The sequence below is a fragment of the Phyllostomus discolor genome, chromosome 7, assembly GCF_004126475.2.
Source record: "Phyllostomus discolor isolate MPI-MPIP mPhyDis1 chromosome 7, mPhyDis1.pri.v3, whole genome shotgun sequence".
In the NCBI taxonomy this organism is placed as follows: Eukaryota; Metazoa; Chordata; class Mammalia; order Chiroptera; family Phyllostomidae; genus Phyllostomus; species Phyllostomus discolor.
The window spans coordinates 19983541-20003310 of NC_040909.2; the positions used below are offsets into that span (position 1 = coordinate 19983541).

At 38.0% G+C, this 19770-nt stretch overlaps 1 protein-coding gene across 2 annotated transcripts in view; it reads left to right on the forward strand.

Moving 5' to 3' along the window:
* Positions 1 to 5474: 5474 nt before the first annotated feature.
* TOP2B (DNA topoisomerase II beta) overlaps positions 5475 to 19770 on the forward strand; it is a 63244-nt gene continuing 48948 nt past the window's right edge. Inside the window, exons 1-2 of one of the 2 annotated variants that reach the window (XM_036030591.1) lie at positions 5475 to 6142; positions 19400 to 19570. In XM_036030591.1, the coding sequence (XP_035886484.1) occupies positions 6080 to 6142; positions 19400 to 19570 (234 nt within the window). In that variant the 5' untranslated portion in view covers positions 5475 to 6079. The remainder of the gene's footprint in view (positions 6143 to 19399; positions 19571 to 19770) is intronic. The other variant, XM_028517837.2, reaches the window with a different exon arrangement.

A 19770-nucleotide genomic window follows, 5' to 3' on the forward strand; every position in this document is an offset into this window, starting at 1 on the left:
ACACTTGAAAAAACAAAAGACAAGGATCCTGGACGTGTTTCAGCACCATCATGGGTGGTGGGCGAGATGTTGCACTGTGAGGAACATCGCAGTGAAACATCTCGATATGTTTCAAATTCACGCCATGAGACATTATGTATTGAACTCCTATGTTCCAGGTGCTTTCTGGGATCGGCTAACGCTATGTAATATACCGTTTACTGAACAGGCTGGCCTTGTTCTTTTACTTTTTCAAACACCATTTTAAACTAAAGACATATGCCTTGAGGATCAGCATTCTTGGGTCTTCTTCTGGATCTTTCCATAATCAGACAGCCATCTCAAAGTAAGGAAGAAAGCTTATAGACAAAGATAGTACACAAGACATCCCAGCTAGTATTATGTAAAATATCTGGGCTAATCTCTGCTTAACTGTTACAGAAATAGGAACAAGTGCATTTTTGTTGTTCATTGGTACAGAGATGTAGTGTTTCAAAGTTCAGATTTTTAATTATCATCTTAGATAACTTGGAGGTACCTTTTTGGTTCTGCTTCCGAAACCCCTCTAACATGAAGGCTGCACATCTTAGATTCTTCTTTTGTAAATATTTCTCACACTTTCTGGGCTTTCCTTTCTCCATTAAAATTTTAAATACACTGCAGAATGAAAATAACTTGGCAACTCAGGCTTTAGAGTCCCCAGCTCTTTTGAAATGGAAACAGTTTACTTAGAAAAGTCACTGCTATCTTATTTCTTTAGATCCTTTAGATCTGACTCTTATGAACCTACTGAGTAACTGAATCAGATGACTTTGGGCAACCAGAAACTTCAAATACAATTCAGTAATCCACATGCTAGCATCTATTGGTGAAGGTTAAGTGAAGGATGGCATCTAATGTCCTCCAAAGCCGGGTTTTCCTGCAACAAAATGCTTCTTCCAAAGTCCAAACCTAATATTAGACCCTTTCAGAGGTCAAAACCAGCCGTTTAAACTAAGACATATGCTAATTATATTCTCTAGGACATATAATTCAGTACAGTTAAGAGCCTTCCTAGGGAGCATTCCAGCCGCTTTCTGCCACGTGAGGATACAGTGAGAAGTAGGCAGTCTGCAACCTGAAAAGGGCCCTCACCAGAACTTGGCCATGCTGGCACCCTGGTGTCAGACTTGCAGTCTCCAGGCCTGTGAGAAATAAGTTTTTGTTGTTTATTTTCAACAAGGGGTGGGGGAGGCTGAGTTGTCATGACTTATTGCTGATCTATATCATCTAAAATAAGTGAAAGTGCAAGTTGTTAGAAACATTATCAGAGAATCGTCATAGCTTACTTGGCCAAAATCAATGAAAACAAACTTCTCTAGACAAAAAAAGTCAAACAAAACAAACACCCCATACTTATTATAGGTAGAAATTAAAGATCTTTAGCCTTTATATCTTCCCAGTGGTGATAATACACGGAACTGTAGTGTTCATCGATGTCTTTACTCATCCATAAACACCTGTTACCTTTGGTGCTTAAGTGCCTTTATTATATAAGTAAAAATATACTCACAACATGTTTAGAGCAATTAAACAGTCACAAAAATCAGAGTTAATAATCTATTACAGTATTTACTATATAAATACTTATACCCATAGCTTGCGACTAGCTTTCTTTCCTACCTTCAGCCACATCTAAAGACATATTTCCAGCCCTGACCCGTGTGGCTCAGTTGTTTGGGCATCATAATCCGGCAAAGGGAAAGGCTGCTGGTTGATTCCTGGTCATGGCACATGCCTGGGTTTCAGGCTAGTCCCTGGTTGGGGTGCAACCTATCAATGTTTCTCTCCCTCTCTTTCTCCTTCCCCTCTCCCTTGTCTAAAAAGAAATAAAAAATAAATTCTTAGCCCTGGCTGGTGTAGCTCAGTGGATGGAGTGGGAGCTGCAAACAAAAGTGTCACAGGTTCGATTCCCAGTCAGGGTACATGCCTGGGTTGTAGGCCATGACCCCCAGCAACCTCACATTGATGTTTCTCTCTCCCTCTCTTTCTCCCTCCATTCCCTCTCTAAAAATAAATAAATAAATTCTTTAAAAAAATAAATTCTTAAAGAAAAAAGAAATATAACCAACTAAGTTACATGGAAAACATTTAATAGTCATTACCTGAACAACCATTTATTAAGCTAATAGGCTAGTTTTTCTTCTTCACAGCCTAGCAACTTTGTACACCACATACATTAAAGATCCATAAAAACTAACAGAGTGAGAGGAAGAGACAAAAGTGCAGACATTGAACTTTGAATTCAAATGTTATCTTATTTAAATGTTCACTAAAGTTTGGTCCCCCAGGCCTCAGGTGAATCTCATCGATGGAACAATATATGATTTGAGTGAAAGCTCTATTGAAACTTTGCCAGTACAATTTAGATAATTTTTATTGATTAAATTACCTACTGTGCATAAATTATAATGATAGGTGTGACTCATCAGGTAAAAGTTATTAAATAGCAAATAAATAAATATAAAACTGCTTTTTGGCTTAAAAAGATTAGCTCAAAACTATGTAAGTCAAGTTGTGAAGTCAAGGCAGAGACCTAATTTCAATGCTTTTTAAAATTCCTAATTCCTGAGTACCTAACACATACTAGGCATGATAAGTACTTTTTTGATTGCTACAATAGGGAAACATAAGATCTAAAAATAAAAATTCTAAAGTTGTTAGGATAAGCTCTCATGAAAGCTACTCAGGAAATGATTAAATAAAGGAATTTATTTTTACAGTTCATAGAACTGACTTTGATTTTTATAATTTTTCATTTTGGCTGGTGTTGCTATGGGTTAATAATTATCTTTAAATATAATATATATACATATGAATAAAGTAGTATTCCAAACAAGACAAACCTGATATAGAAGCTTTTTTGATGTGGCAATGATTGTTATAATTACTGTGTAAATGATAATTATTTGACAAAACCCCAGAAGGGAAAACTGTGCTTAAGATGAGTACAACAAATTTTATCATAGATATGTTAAGTCTGCTGCACATAGTTCAAAACATCAACAGTTTTTTCAGGAGCTGATTTTTTTTGTAGGAGCATAGTATTTACAGGGGTAGGCAAGAGTAGGTTCACAGTTGTCATACAAATAATACAATAATTAATAAATAATACAAGAAGAAACTGTGTTTCATATACTCACAACTGTAAACCTACATTTGCCCCCCGCCCTGTATCAATGACCAAAAAAAAATAATGGTAGCTTAGGCAGAAGAACCTGGCAAATTCCACCTTAACAGATACTTTTTTTAAAAGATTTTATTTATTTATTTATTTTTTAGGGAGGGAAGGGAGGGGGGAGAGAGAGAGAGAGAGAGAGAGAGACATTAATGTGCGGTTGCTGGGGGTTATGGCCTGCAACCCAGGAATGTACCCTGGCTGGGAATAGAACCTGGGACACTTTGGTTCCCAACAGATACTTTTGATATAGATAATCTTTTTCTATTCATCACAAATCCCTGCTTTAAACCGGTGATCTGAATATCCATATATTCAACAACTTTTATTAGTCATTCTGTTAGGTATTTTCATAAGAATAAAACCAGCTACAATTACCAGCCTGTCTTCTATTTAGAAAGCTAACAGATTCAGTGCCTCACCTATGAGGCAAGTGAAAAGATAACCATGACTTTCATTAATTAACTTATTTGACTTTGAATACATTTTATCTCTTCAAAATCTGAGGCGGAAGATCTTTGAAAAGTAAAGTTAAAAATGAGACAGTTATACATTTTATGGCTTGGTTTTTATTTAATGCCTGTATCTTTATAAAAAACTCACAGCCTTTAAAATTATTTACTCCTTTTCAAACTTATAAAATATGTATACTTTGAAGATGTGAAATCACAGTAAGTACAGGAGCAAAAATCCCCACTTTAATGAGGCACAAACAGAGGCTCAGAGAAGTTAAATAACAGGCAGAAGTTAAATAACAGGCACAGATACTTAGTTGGTCAGGTTCAGAGTCCAGATTAGCCCCTGGTGTGTCTTGATTTTACAAGCTGACACCTCAAGTTCAAGGTAAAGAAAGACCTCACTGTTCTGAACCAAAGCTCCAAATACGCCAAAATTACATGGCCACTAGAGAGCTAATTAAGAAAAACTATGTTTAAATTATTTCCATGTTTTAGAGTTCCCCATCTCTCTGGACTCAGAAGGCAGTTGAAAGATGTGACCCTCGACATTTTTGTTTTCCCTGGAGAGGAAATGCACAGTTGGCAGAGAAGTTCACAAAAACACCTTTTCACAAAGCAGCAATAGGTTTTTCATCTCTTTAAAAAAAAGCTCTCTTGTCACAACTAGTTGATGGCACTTCATGTCCTCAAGTACTCATTTCGTTGACAGCTAACTCTCTTTTTAGCCTGCCCAACAGACGAGATTAAAAATAGTTTGAAATCAAAGGCCCTGTTTTTTATTTTGAACCCGTCGCAGAACCTGGCACAGGGAGACAGAGTGTGCGCCCAATAAATACTTGTTGAATGAAATTACATTGAAAAGCAGGATGAAGTAAAGCCATCTTCCATCTGCCAAAGACTTTGGTGTGACTGTATGGGTAATTTTTGTTCTTAGAAAGCCTTAATGTGGATAAAATTATTCCTTAGTGTGCGTTTAAAATTCCACCGAAAGCAATTTAAAATATCAGACATACCCTCTTAGAGATAGCCAGGCACAGCTCTGGACGGATGAGAAGAAAAAGTGACAGTGACATTTCCGCATTGTTCGGAGCACAGAGAAAGGTCAACAAAGAGTAGAAACAGACCCCCTCAAACCCAACCTGCATTCTTTCTCTGGAACGTTCTCGCTGTGCCTCTTATCATTTAAGTTCTTTAAAGGCAGTTTTCTGGAAACTGACTGTATCCCTTTTGAGGATGAAGGGAGGAAGAGGGAGGAAGGAGACGGAGGTGGGGAAGGTCTGAGCAAAGCATTCTTTCGGCAGCAGCGTCCACTTGGGGCCTTGGGGAGGCCGGGGTCACACGGCCCTCCTGACATCAGTGATCTACAACGTCTTGTTTGTGGTTTACAACCGCTCTTTAAAAATACTTTCCCTTTGGGACGGCCCTGAGCTTCTTCCTGTCACCCCACCCCCAGCGGCCCCAGGCAAAGGCAAGGGCTACGTGGGCAGGTCTTAGAGTAAACAGCACGCTCGGAGGATTACGATCGACCCGACGCGAATTCGACCCCTTTCCCTTCGTCGCCCTCAAATGACCCTTGACAGCAGCCCCTGATCTCCCTTCAAATGGAAAACCCACAGGCGCGCACACACACACACACATACAAACAAAAAACCCTAAGTCTTCCCTTCGGTTGCTACCCGCAATGACGTTTCCCCCTCGGGTCCCGCCCCTCAGGGGGCCTGGAATTTTTGGATTGGCCAAGAGCCTGGGCGACAAGGCCTCGATTGGGCGACGGGGCGCTGACTGACAGCGGGGGCGTCCGCCGCGCCCTCCCTCCCCGGTGTGCGAGTGTGTGTGTGTGCGGTGTTATGCCGGACAAGAGGGAGGCGACCGCGGCGGCGGAGGCTCTGTTTATTGTCCCTGTCGGTCTGAGGAAGTCGGGGCTGCAGCACGGCCTACGAAGGCCGCCTTTGAGGCAGCGGCGGCAGGCGGCAACTCCGGGACCCGGAGCAGCCGGCCTTCACGGAGCGTGAGGAAGGACAAGGCACCTCTGCGTCCTCGGGCTTCCGGGCCGAGCTCGCTGCTTGCACCTCCGGACCTCGGCCCCGCTGGCGGAGGCGCCCGCGGGAGGACGAGGAGCAGGAACCCCCGCTACTGAGCTGTCGCCGGCGTCCTCCCGCTTCCTCCTCCACCTTTCCCTCGGCGACGGCGCTAGGCCCGGGCGACGCGGACGCCGCGCCTCGAGTTTGAGGGCGGCGGGCGGCGCGGCCTCCTCGGTGGTCTCGGTCGGGCGTCCTCTCCGGGTCTCGGCGATGGGGCGCGGGGGGCGGCGCCGCTAAGAGCACGGCGAGCGGAGCGGTCGGTGCGGAGCAGCGGGGCCGGACGGCCCGCGAGGAGGCGGGAGCGGCGGCCGGGGCCTCGGGGCCTGTGAGCGGAGGCACCCGTCATGGCCAAGGCGGGCGGCGGTGGCGGCGCGGGAGCCGGCGGCAACGGGGCACTGACCTGGGTGGTGAGTGGCGGGCGCCCGGGGGTGGGGGTCCGGGCCGCGGCATTGTTCCCGGCCCGCGGCGGGGCAGGAATTCCGCAGGGGGACGGGGGTGGGGTGGGAGGGAGGGCAGAGAGGGAAATCCGGTCCTCGGAACGCGCGCGGGGTCGGGGCTTCTCCCACCCAAACCCCCCGCACCCCGCCCCTTTTCTTTCTTCTCTTTACCTCCTGGAAGGCTCCGGCTGCGGGAGCCTAGCGTGCACTTGAAACTTTGGGGGGCAAACCCTGAACACGACGTGGGCCCCTGCTTTATCTTTCCCCGTCCGTCCCATACTCTTGGGCAGACGAGAAGGAGAGGATAGCTACGGCAATAGGCGTGTGTGTCTGTGTGGGTCAGCACTTTCTCCAAGTGTGGCTTAGGGAAATCCCGGAGAAAGGGCCGTGTGTGTGTGTGTGTGTGTGTGTGTGTGTGCATTTGAAAATGCAACCATTTCTGATGATCTGATCTCTCAAAGAATGGATTTGGCGGGGAATGTGTCTGCAGTAGTTTACTCGTCAATTCCGAGAGTCTCATTCACTTGCATTTACACGTAAATTCCGAGAGTGTCATTCACTCGGGGTGGCGGCTTCACAGCGGCTCTTGTGTGTCGGTTGTCCGTCTGTCAGGGCGGGATTGTTAAAAGGAGCGCTCACCTGCGTCAGCCTCGCAGGTGAGACGAGGCGGAGGCTGAGTGGAGAGCGCTGGGGAGGTGACTGAAAGTGATTTGTCCTGGAGTTAAAAGGACTTCGGCGCTCAGTTCCTGCTGGGAAGTAGTAGTGGAGGGAAGACCGAGAGAGATCCAGTTCCCACGGCAGATCGATAATTCACTTGCTCAGCATAGAGTTCAGATCGGGGTCATTTCCTACACCGAAAAGCCCGGCTCAGCCAACTGGCGAGGGACCCAGGAGAAAAGGAAAAAAGCATTTCATTTTCCAGGGACTTTTGATAGACCCTCCCTTTTTCAACACACCTAAAGAAGCTTTCAGAGTGGCGTTTTTATTACTTAATTCTTCATTTTCTCTTTGCTTGGGCAATGTTTGAGTTAGTTGAGTAGCCCTTCTGCTGTGTTGGCCAGTACTCCCTGTACAAAGCTTGTTGCTGATAGGAGAACGTTGGGACCTTTTGTTTGTATGGCTAGGTGTTTTGCAGAATAACTTGCCAGGTTCTTACTGTAGGATCTCTCCAAAATGTGTGTATTACTCCAATAACGTACTATGAACAGACTAGAGGCCAGAGACGTAAAACGTCATCTGACATAAGTTAATGGTCCATGTGGACATTTGGGGAGAGGAGGAATGAATAAACACAAAAAGAATGATTTTTTAAAATTGATGGCTCTTACCCCTGTTACTAAAATCAAACCACTACTAAAAATGGAATTAGTTTGCCAGATGGTTCTCATTCACTATTTGGAAGTGTTGAGGCCTGATCAGTGTTTTCTCTGAGGACCTCTGATTCTATAATGGTAAACATGTTGCTCCAAGATTGAATTGGTTGGCTTCACTATTTGATAGCAGTATTTAAATGACTGCTTTTTACTTTGTAGATAATTAAATGACCATTTTTTTTCTTTCAAGCTCAATAAGAAACTTTCATTTATATGAGAAATTTTGTGAAATGTAGAGGGTCTCATTCAATATTGGAAAAATTCATTTGAAACAAACTGATTTATTGATTAAAGATTTTTTCATTATAAAAATACTAATATTGGAAATATAGTAAAATAAGTAGGAAAAATTTTTTATTTATAGATTATATCCTCTTGCTGAATTAAAAATTTTATTAAAAACATAGTTACCCCATAAGTTTACTGTAAGGTTCAATGTATGCTTTAAATTTAAGTCAGATTATATGAACATCATTATGTCCATAATATACACCATTGATCATAGACTTGTTTAACTTTGTTGGAGATGATAAAGTGAGGTGATTATGAACATGGACTTTGAGGTGAGATTAATGGCTAAAAAGTTCATTTAGTTTTTTCTGTATGATGACTCTAGTGGTACTTAGTTGCCTTTAAGTTCTTTTGAAACAGTTTTGTTACATTGTATTGTGACAGCTGTCATATCAGTGTGCATTTAACAAAACTATCAAAATTGGTGAATTTTTGTGCAGCCATTTTAATTGAAGATGGAAGAAAATATGCAACATTATCAGTATATTATGCTTTATTTTTTCAAGAAAGGTAAAAATGCAACTGAAAGGCAAAAAAGGATTTGTGCAGTATATGAGGTGCTGAGAAGGAGAAGGAGAAGGTGCTGAGACTGATCAAATGTGTCAAAAGTGGTTTGCGAAGTTTCTTAGTACTATTGACATTTTGGCCAAATAATTCTCTGCTATGGGGCTGTCTTATATATATATTGGAAGATGTTTAGCAGCACCCCTGGCCTCTACCCACTAGAAGCCAGTAGCAGGACATAGCTGACACACTCAAAATATCCAAATCAATAAAGTTATTGGTAAAAACAAAAAATGTGTCTTTTATTTTAAGGAAAAACATGATGGGTTTTTTGGTCAACCCAATAGATTCAGATGCCATCTCCAACAGGAGTGCACAAGGAACTTAATGTTTTGAAGCTTGTTTTCTCATCTGTAAAATAAGGTTGCTTTGAAAATTGAGAACATTTGGCACAGCACTGGTCTTAATAAATGTTTGTGCACTTCTTGAATTTCACCAATAAAAACAATCAGAATGATAAAGTTGTTTCATATACAATATCTTTAAGCCAGGGCAAAAGCAAATTATTCCTTTGCAAAGAGTTCAGGGGTTTGCTGCAGTGGCGGTCATCTGTGTCTGAGGAGGATAACTTTGCTATGTTGAAATTGGTGTTATGTTGCCACCTGCTTGTGGGTAACAGGAAGAAGTAAAAGTGGAATTGGTCTCTGATATCATTATTTTGGGAATGCCATGTGTTGCTTGTATTGACTTCTGTTTAGTTGGATGCCAGCATTTGGTGTTAACAGTGTCACTGCACAAAAGTTTACATTATAATATCTGAAACCACAAAGCAAAGTGGTTTAAGACTAACATTAACTCCTCAGTAGTGTATTTGGTTTGTGTTGGATTTGCAGAATCTAAAATTTAAAAAGGTGAAAAATATAAATCCAGTAAAATTGTTTTAAGTTAAAATGGCTATGAAGGCTTCTCTGAAGGAAGCAGAGTTTCTTGAATTAGCTTATGGTTTGTAAAGCTTTGATTTTTAGATCCTCATAGTTGATTGGATATTTTACTCCAGTCATTTATCGTCTTTAAGTGGTTGTAAAAAATAAATTTGTGAAAATGTAAGAATATAGTTAATCACTAGTGAATATTGATTTTTCCCAGTAACACCCTAATTTACTATATTAAAAATATTGTAATAGAAAATATTCAGCATATAAAAAAGTGGTGGCCAGAAAAGTATAAGGACTTTCTTTGTATCGTCAGTCTTCAGCAATCATCAGTTCAAGGTCACCCACCTTTCCCCTTCTCATTATTTTGAAGTAAAGCAAATCCTTTAATTATTATCACTTATCTGTAAATATTTCAATATTTAAATCTAAAACATATGCCTCTTTAAAAAAATTAAACCACAATTAACTGCAGTATTTGTAAAGTAAAATTTTATGACGTATAAAATAAATTTTTTTGACCATGGCTATATATGAAAATATTGTTTAAAAACTTGTTTTTATTTTTATTTAATTTTATTTATTTATTCTTAGAGAGAGGGGAAGGGAGGGAGAAAGAGGTAGAGAAACATTGGTTGGTTGCCTCTAGCATGGCCCCAGCCAGGGACCTGGCCAACAACCCAGGCATGTGCCCTGACTGGGAATCAAACCAGAGACCTTTTGGTTTCCAGGCCAGCACTCAATCCACTGAGCCACAGCAGCCAGGGCTAAAGATTTGTTTTAAGAACATTATTTTAGTGGCTCATTTTTGCAAGTCTAAACTGCTCAAACAGATTTTCAAAGACATTTTTTTCAAAAATTATATGCCCTCCCAAATGAAATACATTTTGGATAGTTCTCATAGTTAGATTTATTTCTTCACAGTCTCCTGCATGTCATGTTTATTTTGGTCATTTTGCCTTAGCCTGCTTACCTTTCATTACAAATGCCTCTTTTGCCCCTCTTTACCAGTCTAAATCTTAACAACTCATCGAAGGCTACTTGAGAGTCTCACCAACCTTTTATCCTCTGATTCATACTCATCTTTTTCTGTTACTCTTACGGATCGTACAACGTAAATGTCTTTCTTTTTAATGTAATTTTCAGGTGTTATACTTTTGTCTTAACAATTAGATTATAAACTCCTGAAGTTAGAGATCATATATTTTACTTGTTTATATCCTGTTTAGCAGGGGTCCTCAACCCCTGGGCCATGGACCTGTATGGGCACCGGACTGCTGCCCAGTAGGAACCAGGCCTGGAGCAGAGCTCGCCTGAGCTCCATCTGCTGGCCCGCAGTGCCAGAAAGTTTGGGGACCGCTGCTTCAGAGTATCTAGCAAAGAGCTGGATAAATAATAGGACCGCAGTTATTGTTAACAAATTGGATAGTTAGTATGTACTTAACTTCCTGAAAACTCTTTTTTCATTATTAGGACAAGTGGTCAAGTAGCAATATTCTTTAGATACATTCTCAAATAACATAATAGCAGTTTTTAGAAACAGTTTTTCATTTCATATATTTTATTTTTTAACATAATTTTTATTTTTTTTGTTGTTATTCTATTACAGTTGCCCAATTTTCCCACTTTGCCCTCCCCTGCCCACCCCCCACCCCAAACAGTCAATCCCCACACTGCTGTCCATGTCCATGGGTCCTTCTTTAACTAGTCCCTTCCCCTTCTTTCCACCATTATCCCGCTTCCCCCTAGAAACAGTTTTTATAAGTTATGCTAGGTTTCCTGAGTAGAAGTGTGTTTACCTGCATGGTTTCAGATCTGTTCGATACTTAGATGGTAGCAGCAGTAGTGTTTCACTAAGTATGTTTTTTACCAAGCCTCTTATTTTTTAAAAAAATTAAATCTTAATACAAGTATGACCCCATTTTAAAGAAAAGGTTTAATTGTTCCCATGTGCAGAGAAGGAAACAGGGTTCTAGAGATTAGATAACAAACTGTTAGGGCATGGCTAAGGCAAAGGTGGGTTTTAAACCAGGCTTATGTTCTTAACCATTATTTATTCTTTTCTTCTCTCCCATTTGAAAATATTAAAAACTAAACTCATCTTTTATACCTTAATGTGACAGGATAAACAAAGTATTTTGGGACATATCTATCTCTCTTCTACTAACCTATTTCATTCACACAAAAGGCTAGGAAGTACGTTTCCTTTTCAGGGTATATACATTTTGTATAGCACAATGCTCTTTAAGAGTATGGGCTATGAAATCACATCATCTGGTTTTATAATTCAGCCTCTTTAAATACTAGCTTCGTTAGCTTTAGGAAAACACCTAACTTCTCCAGACCTTAGTTTCCTCATCCAAGAGAAACATAGTAATGTTTCAACTTTATGGAGCTCTTATTAGGATTGAGATTATTTATATAATTCCCATAATGCTTGGCACATAGTAAGCTCTCAGATGGGTACACGTACATATACACATTTTCCTTTTTTTTTAATAAGGAGATTTTTCTGACTTTTAATTTATTTATTTACTTATTTGTAGAAGGGAAGGGAGAAAGAGAGGGAGAGAAACATCAGTGTGTGGTTGCCTCTCACATGCCCCTGCTGGGGACCTGGCCTGCAACCCAGGCATGTGCTGTAGACTGGGAATCGAATCCACAAGTCTGTTTGGTTCACAGGCCAGCACTCAACCACTGAGCCACTCCAGCCGGGCCCATTTTCCTTGTTTAAATCCAGTGATAACCCATTTCATTTATTTTGTCTCAGAGAAAGTGTACTTTTCATATTAAGCAATAATCACTGTAACAACTCTAGTTTAACATCTATCACCACACACAGAGAACCTTAAAGACCCACTCTCAGCAACATTCACATATATAATACAGTATTATTAACTACAGTCACCATGCTGTACATTATACCTCCAGGACTTACGTATTTTGACTGCCTTTGCCCTTCCTTCCACCCCCATCTCTGGCAACCCTCAGTCTCTTCTTTGTATATGTGAGTTTGCTTTTTTGTGTTCGTTTTGGTTTATTTTAGATTCTTAGTAAGTGAAATCATATAATATCTGCTTTTCTCAGACTTATTTCATTTAGCATAATTACTTTAAGGTCCATCCATATTGTCACAAATGGCAAGATCTCATTTTTTTATGGCTGAATTATATTCCTCTGTGTGTGTCTCACATTTTCTTTATACATTGTTCCATGGGCGAACACTCAGGTTGCTTCCATGTCTTGGGTATTGTAAATAATGCTGCAGCAAGCATGGGGATGCATATATCTTTCTGAGTTACTGTTTTCATTTTCTTCAGATAAATACTGAGAAGTGAAATTGCTGGGTCATATGGTAGATCTATTTTTAATTTTTAGAAGAGTCTCCATACTGTTTTCCATAGTGGCTGCACCAACTTACATTCCCACCAATGGTGCACAAGTATTTCCTTTTCTCTACATCCTCACCAAACTTATTTCTTGTCTTAAAAATAATACATATACATATACATATACTTATTTATTTATTTATTTATTTATAGGGGAAGGTAGGGAGAAAGAGAGGAGGGAAACACTGATGTGAGAGAGAAACACGGGTTGGTTGCCTCTTGCACACGCCCCAACTGGGGACCAGGCACATGCCCTGACTAGATTTGAACCTGACCAGATTTGAACTGGTGACCTTTTGCTCTGTTGTATGATGCCCAGCTGAGCCTCCTCACTGTAGATAATAGCCTTCTAACAGGTGTGAGGTGATATCATTACGGTTTTGATTTGCATTTTCATGGTGTTTAGTGATGCTCAGCACCTTTCCATGCACCTGTTGTCCATCTGTATATTTTTTGGAAAATATTCAGATTCTCTGCTCATTTTTAAATCAAATTGGTTTTTATTGGTGCTATGTATCAAATATATGATTTGCAAATATCTTCTCCCTTTTGATAAGTTGCCTTTCATTTTGTTGATGGTTTCTTTTGCTGTTTAGAGAGAAGCTTTTTGTTTGGTGTAGTCTCACTTGTTTATTGTTGCCTTTGCTTTTGGTGTCAGATCCTAAAGATTGCCACCAACACTGATGTCAGGGAGCTTACTATCTATGTTTTCTAAGAGTTTTATGGTTTCAAGTCTTACATTCAAGTCTTCAATCCATTTTGAGTTGATTTTTGTTTGATTTCTGTGAAAAAAATGCCATTGGAATTTTGATAGGGATTGCATTGAGTCTGTAGATTGCTTTGGGTAGTGTGGACATTTTAACAACATTAATTCTTCCAGTTCATGAGCATAGAATATCTTTACATGTATTTATGTCTTCTTCAGTTTCTTTCCTCAGTGTCTTGCAATTTTCAGTGCAGAGGTATTCACCTTCTTGGTTACATTTATTTAACCAAGGAGTTTTATTCTTTTTGATGCAGTTGTATATTGGATTGTTTTCTTTTATTTATTTATTTATTTATTTATTTATTTATTGAGACGTATGGGAGGGAGAAAGAGAGAGAGCGAGAGAACCATCAATGTGTGGTTGCTGGGGGCTGTGGCCTGCAACCCAGGCATGTACCCTGACTGGGAATCGAACCTGCGATGCTTTGGTTCTCAGCCCATGCTCAATCCACTGAGCTATGCCAGCCAGGGCTTGGATTGTTTTCTTAATTTCTTTCAGTTTGTTATTAAAGTACAGAAAGAACATTTTGGTGTATTGCTATTACATTCTGCAACTTTACTGAATTCACTGGTTAGTTCTAATAGTTTTTTGGTTGAGTCTTTAGGATTTTCTATATATAATGTCACCTGCAAATAGTGACAGCTTTACTTCTTTTCAGATTTGGATGCCTTTTACAGAAAGTGTATTTTTTTATTTTCACAGTGGACATTTTAGCATTTCTTATGATCTTAAGTATCCCTCATCTTCCACACTTCTCCTTGTCCCTGTCTTAGGGAGGATATTTCTGGAGGAGCATAGTTGGAAGACAAATTGATAGTTTTTGTTTCCATTAATGATGGGTAGATAACATGACTCTGTAGTTATATAGGTGAAATGTGGCTAAAGTAGACATCAAGCATGGCAGCCTTGAGGGAGAAAAAGAGAAGAGATAATGCAAAAGGATAATGCAAAGTGAAAGGATGCTATAGAAGATAAGAGACTTGTTACTAAAGCTTTTGCTAATCCCACTCTTGTTTGCTTGGGGATGATGAGATTTTGTGCTGATTATGTGAATGAGTGGCTCAGTTCCTTTTTAGCACCAACTGGCAGACCATCTCCTTTCCCTTCTTTGGCAGCAATTCACTTTTCTATAGAAAAACAAGAACTGTGGATGATTGCCCCAAATTCCTATATTTTAAGTGACAGTTCTGTGTAAGAAAAATATTTCTTTTTACAAAATAATCTTGGTATATACTCATTCTAAAATAAGGAGTTTGTTTTATTGGAACGTTTTTCTTTTCTGGGGGTTGAGAAGTATTCTTGATAAAGGTTGAGTCTTGGATAAGTATGAAATCTATATTCTTTTACTACCAAGAGTTAGTATTGCAAAAATGCTATAAAGTAGATTAATATTTAAAAATAGATTTTATATATTATTTTGATGCATTTGTTATAACTTAAATGTCCCATATTTTGTTGCTTAACTTGACAGCCAGCTTTTGAACTGTGGAAAAAGTCAGTTATGGCATCATCACGTGTGTAAATCACAAAGAATAGAATGAAAACAACTTTTTTATGTGAAGGATATGTATTTTAATATGAGATTATTTTACATTTTCATTGCCTTTAATTTATGTGGGAATGAAAATGTTGCCCTGATTTATTAGATTCCAGTGTAATTGGGTGCTGGAATTATAAATAGTTTGGTAATTTGACCAACAAGTAAATAAATTACAAATAAACTTAAATCATATGTTTTTAACTTTTACTTTGATAAAAGTTTATTTGGAACTCTCTTGATAACTGATTATTTTTAATGACTGTTAATATTTAGTCAATATGGAGTACTTAGTGTAATTACTGTAGTACAAGATATCATTACTGTGAACATATAAGAAAAAGAAAAGTTTGAATCATTTTCTTTTTCAAATCAAAAGACCCCTTCTTTTCAATATTTAAAATGAGCATAATTCTCTTAGACTGAAGGTATCAAATATATATCACTCTCCTTTATCATCTGTGCAATTGAGTGTGCTTTTTATAAGGGTGTACATATGAGTTTGCTGGTCTGTTTTTGTTAAGGCTAATTTCTTGATCTTTTTTCTGAATATTATCAGTAACAGTATTAAAACTGATGATACTCAGGGTGACTGTCCCCCTTCTTCCCTTTTTAAGGTGATAATGTGATCAAAGATTTTTTTCATTTAGTTTCTTTGTTATTTGATTGGGGTTGTTTGTATTCAGGTCCCAAACCTGTTTTAGGTATGGGACCATCTCATGGAATAGCAAGGGGAAGGGAAGTTGCCCTCTCTTGCTTTACCCTCAGATTTTCATTTTTAGTGTCCTGGCCATTGCTCAGGGGACAACTTGCTAATAAACAGGAGCTGAAAAAGACCATTAGTCTAGGTTTCTGTCAGAAAAGCTTATTGACCTCTTAGGAGAGAACCTTCTTTCTTTGTTGCTCATGAGCTAGTGAGCATTGCAAACTACCATTTGCAGACAACGGGAGAGTAAGCTAAATCTGGTGGCAATATTAATTTTTACTTTGTACTTTGTCAAGGCTGCTAGCCTTACTTGTTTATTTGGGTTTCACTTCCTGTTTGCCTAGATTCAGGTTAGACAGTTAGGACAGCAGAAGTAGTAAGAAAGTACAAACAGTGCCTCTAGAAAAAAGAAGGCTTCTGTTTTATCCTAGCATAATTGTATTTTCACATAAATAGGTTAATAAGCTTTGAAATATATGTTCATTGTAGAAAATTAAAAAGTGTATATCAGAAAATGACCAGTATTTCTATTTCTCACAGATTAATTTATTGATATTCTGTGGGTATATTTTATATTTTCTTATGCATATATATAATTTATTTTCTGATGAAAATGGGCTCATTTTAATATACTTAATAACTTTGTTCAATATACAGGGTAGTTCTAATAAACTATAAATTATGATTTAATATCATAATTAAGAATTTATTTGAAATATCTACAAAAGACCTTAAAACATCTGTTTTATTATAATATTCTATAAATAATATGTAATTTTCATTACTTTAAATAGAATGATACGTCTTTTTCTTTAACACCTGTCATGTGATATTTAAGAAAGTGTATTTTGGCATAAAATGTTTAAAATATATTGTCACATTTATTTTCTAATTATTTATATACAGGGGTGGGTAAAAGTAGGTTTACAGCTGTGAGCGCATGAAACACAAGAGTTTATTCTTGTATTGTTATCTATTAATTATCGTATTACTTTCCATGTGAATAACTGTAAATCAACTTTTGCCCACCCCTTATTATTCCTAGAGAAAATTACAAATAGTAATCTGACAAAACCAACTACATTTCACATACTCTATGATTTTCAAGACATCCTAGCGAGAATGACAACTTTTTGAACTTGATAGGAAGGTGATTGGTGCAAGCCAGACATTCCTTATTTTCATGTATCCATCTGGAGGTAGTGGTGGCAGTTGGTAGTAAGGGGTTGTGGAGAACATTGAAAATTCTTGAAAATAGAGTTAGGTAGCCCTTCACCCCTTTTTTCCATACCTGTATGCCACTTGAGTTCAGTGTAACTCATCAGGGTCAAATGTGGAAGCCCAAATTAGGGAGACAGGAGTCTCTGGTTGTGTCTAATCTTCAAAATGCTTTGCTTGCAGTAGGATTTGTTTTGGAGAGGTAGCCTTGAATAGGAAAAGAAAAAGCCCTTACTTGGATGGTTTTATAAGTTCCGATCTTCATGCCAATAATTGCAAAGTTCTAAGTTAGTGGTAAGAAGTTAACTCACCTTTGATTCCATTGCATTTATCATCATTAAACGCTTTTTTAAAAAGATCATTAAGATCAAAGTCATTATGATCTGTGTTCTAACTATTTTGTTTTCACCATTAGATTTTTTTCTTTAAATTAATCATGGAAAGCAAGGAACATAATTAGACATACTGAGAGTGTCTGGTATTTTAAAAATACGGTTCATATTTCTGGCCAGCTAGTTTATAATCTAACTTTTGATAGAAACACAATATGAAGACTTTATGAAACCATTATTTTCTTTTGTCCAAAGGTATTTTGTTTCAGTTAAGAACTCTTTAATTATTTATGTCATTTTTCACTTGTTATTATGTGTTTCTGGGAACTTTTTTTTGTCTCAAAGCTATTTATTCATGAACTACATTTAAAGTAATACAAAAGTTTTCCCAGGAAATCCACAGGCTTCTCACCATGCTCCCTTTAAAAAAAAATATTGTATTTTTTTCCGTTTCCATTTAGTCCCTTTATATCTCCCTCCCTGCTGCAATCACTACACTGTTATCCATGCCATGAGTCCTTTTTCCTTTTTACTCAATTCCTCTACCCACAAATCTCCCCCTACCCCTTATCTGTCATCCTGCTCTCCATCTATGAGTTTGTCTCTATTTTCCTTGTTAGTTCAGATTGTTCATGAGATTTTACATATGAGTGAAATTATGGTATTTTTAATGAACTCTGAGCAGAGTTAATGGGTAACCTTATAAGTGAGAGAATATAAAAATATTTAAAGTTTAGAAAATGTGTTATAATGCTGTTTAATATTGTGAAATACTAAATATCTTCCATTTTAATTTATGGTATTGGAAGATTTTAATTAACATTTGAATTTCCATAGGGTTTGTATGTTAATTCTTGTTTTGGTTTAGACTATGCACAGGTTCTATAGTTTGATTTTTAAACATACATGTAAAGGTTATATAATGATATTCTTTTTAACAATAACTTTAAAGATGATGGTATGGCTATTATCTTTGACTTGAATTGAAGTGGTACACTGCTTGTTCAAATGCACAAAGTCTCTCTTCCTTTGTTTCTCTTCTGATTGTTTCACTTTTGCTAAAGTTCAAAGACCTGTGAAGATATTTTATTTTTCTCATTGTATCTTATGTTCAAGTTTTTAAACACTTTATTTTTTTTAATTTATTTTTATTGTATTTTCCCATTACCATTTATTCCCCTTATACCTGCCTCCCCGCGCCCTGCAAATCACCACACTGTTGTCCATGTCCATCCATGAGTCCTTTTTGTTCCATCCCTCTACTGCCTAACCTCTCTCCCCAGAGCTGTCAGTCTGCTGTCTGTCTGTGAATCTGTCTCTATTTTGCTTGTTAGTTCAGTTTGTTCATTTATTGACTCTAAGAAACTCAGGCCTCATAATACCTTTTTTTTAGTTGGATGTCTTATTTGTCAGTATTAGGGAATTCCAGAAGGAGCGAGGTGTTCTCCGATACTATTAAGAAGACAGGGAATTTCCAGATGATGGGAATTCGAGTTTGGGAGCATTATCTGCTGTAATGGGTAGAATCAGGATGAACTGTCTCTGTCTCCTTGGAACTGGCAGAGAAACTGAAATCACAGGGTGCCTCAGTAAGGGGGCACATATCACTGATGTATAAGCAACTATGGCATGACCTGCAAAAGTGTGAAATTTGAGATTTCATAAACCACGTTTAGTGTTCTCCATTATATCAGTGTTCACTAATTATATAGGTTATTATTCTACGTAAGTTACTTTTGCCTACTCTTTACTATAATCTTCAGTAGGTTAATGACAGGGAACTTAACCTGCAAGTTTTTGGGACTTTTGCAGCCAGTCAGGTTCAATCATTGTGAACCTGTAACCTGATCAGAAGTAATATTCCTTGGGTAGTTTTGAGGACTATAAAAATTAACTTGATTATCTTACAGAAATGGGAGATACTTGTATTTCTAGATTGAATAGATATAGGCTTTTCTAGCTGTTCTGGTGATTATGCATTATAGTGTGAAACTGGAGTTTCACACTACATTATAAAAAGAACTAGGCTGTTAGTAAATAGATTGTTATCTTAGGACTTGAAAGTCAGTGAACCTGAAAGATAATTTTGTTAAAAAGAAAACCTATGACATGTATCCATATACATTTTAGTTTACCCCTTGGTAGGTTATTTAAATTTGATTTTTTGGTTAATTTTAGACTCTTTTTGATCAGAACAATGCTGTAAAAAAAGAAGAATCGGAAACTGCAAACAGAAATGATTCTTCAAAGAAGTTGTCTGTTGAGAGAGTATATCAGAAGAAGACACAACTTGAACACATTCTCCTTCGTCCTGACACATACATCGGGTCCGTGGAGCCATTGACACAGGTAGTTGTTTTTAAATTTTATTGGAATTAGGAGATGTATATTTATATCTACTTTTTAATAAAATTTTGTGATTATATGCTTTATAAGTATATAACTTCATGTCTCTGTCATCATAAACAAAATAGAGGATATAAGAGAGGTAGAAATATCTTCATTTATTGCTAGGGATAAAAAAACTAGGAGATAAAAACTATCAAAGG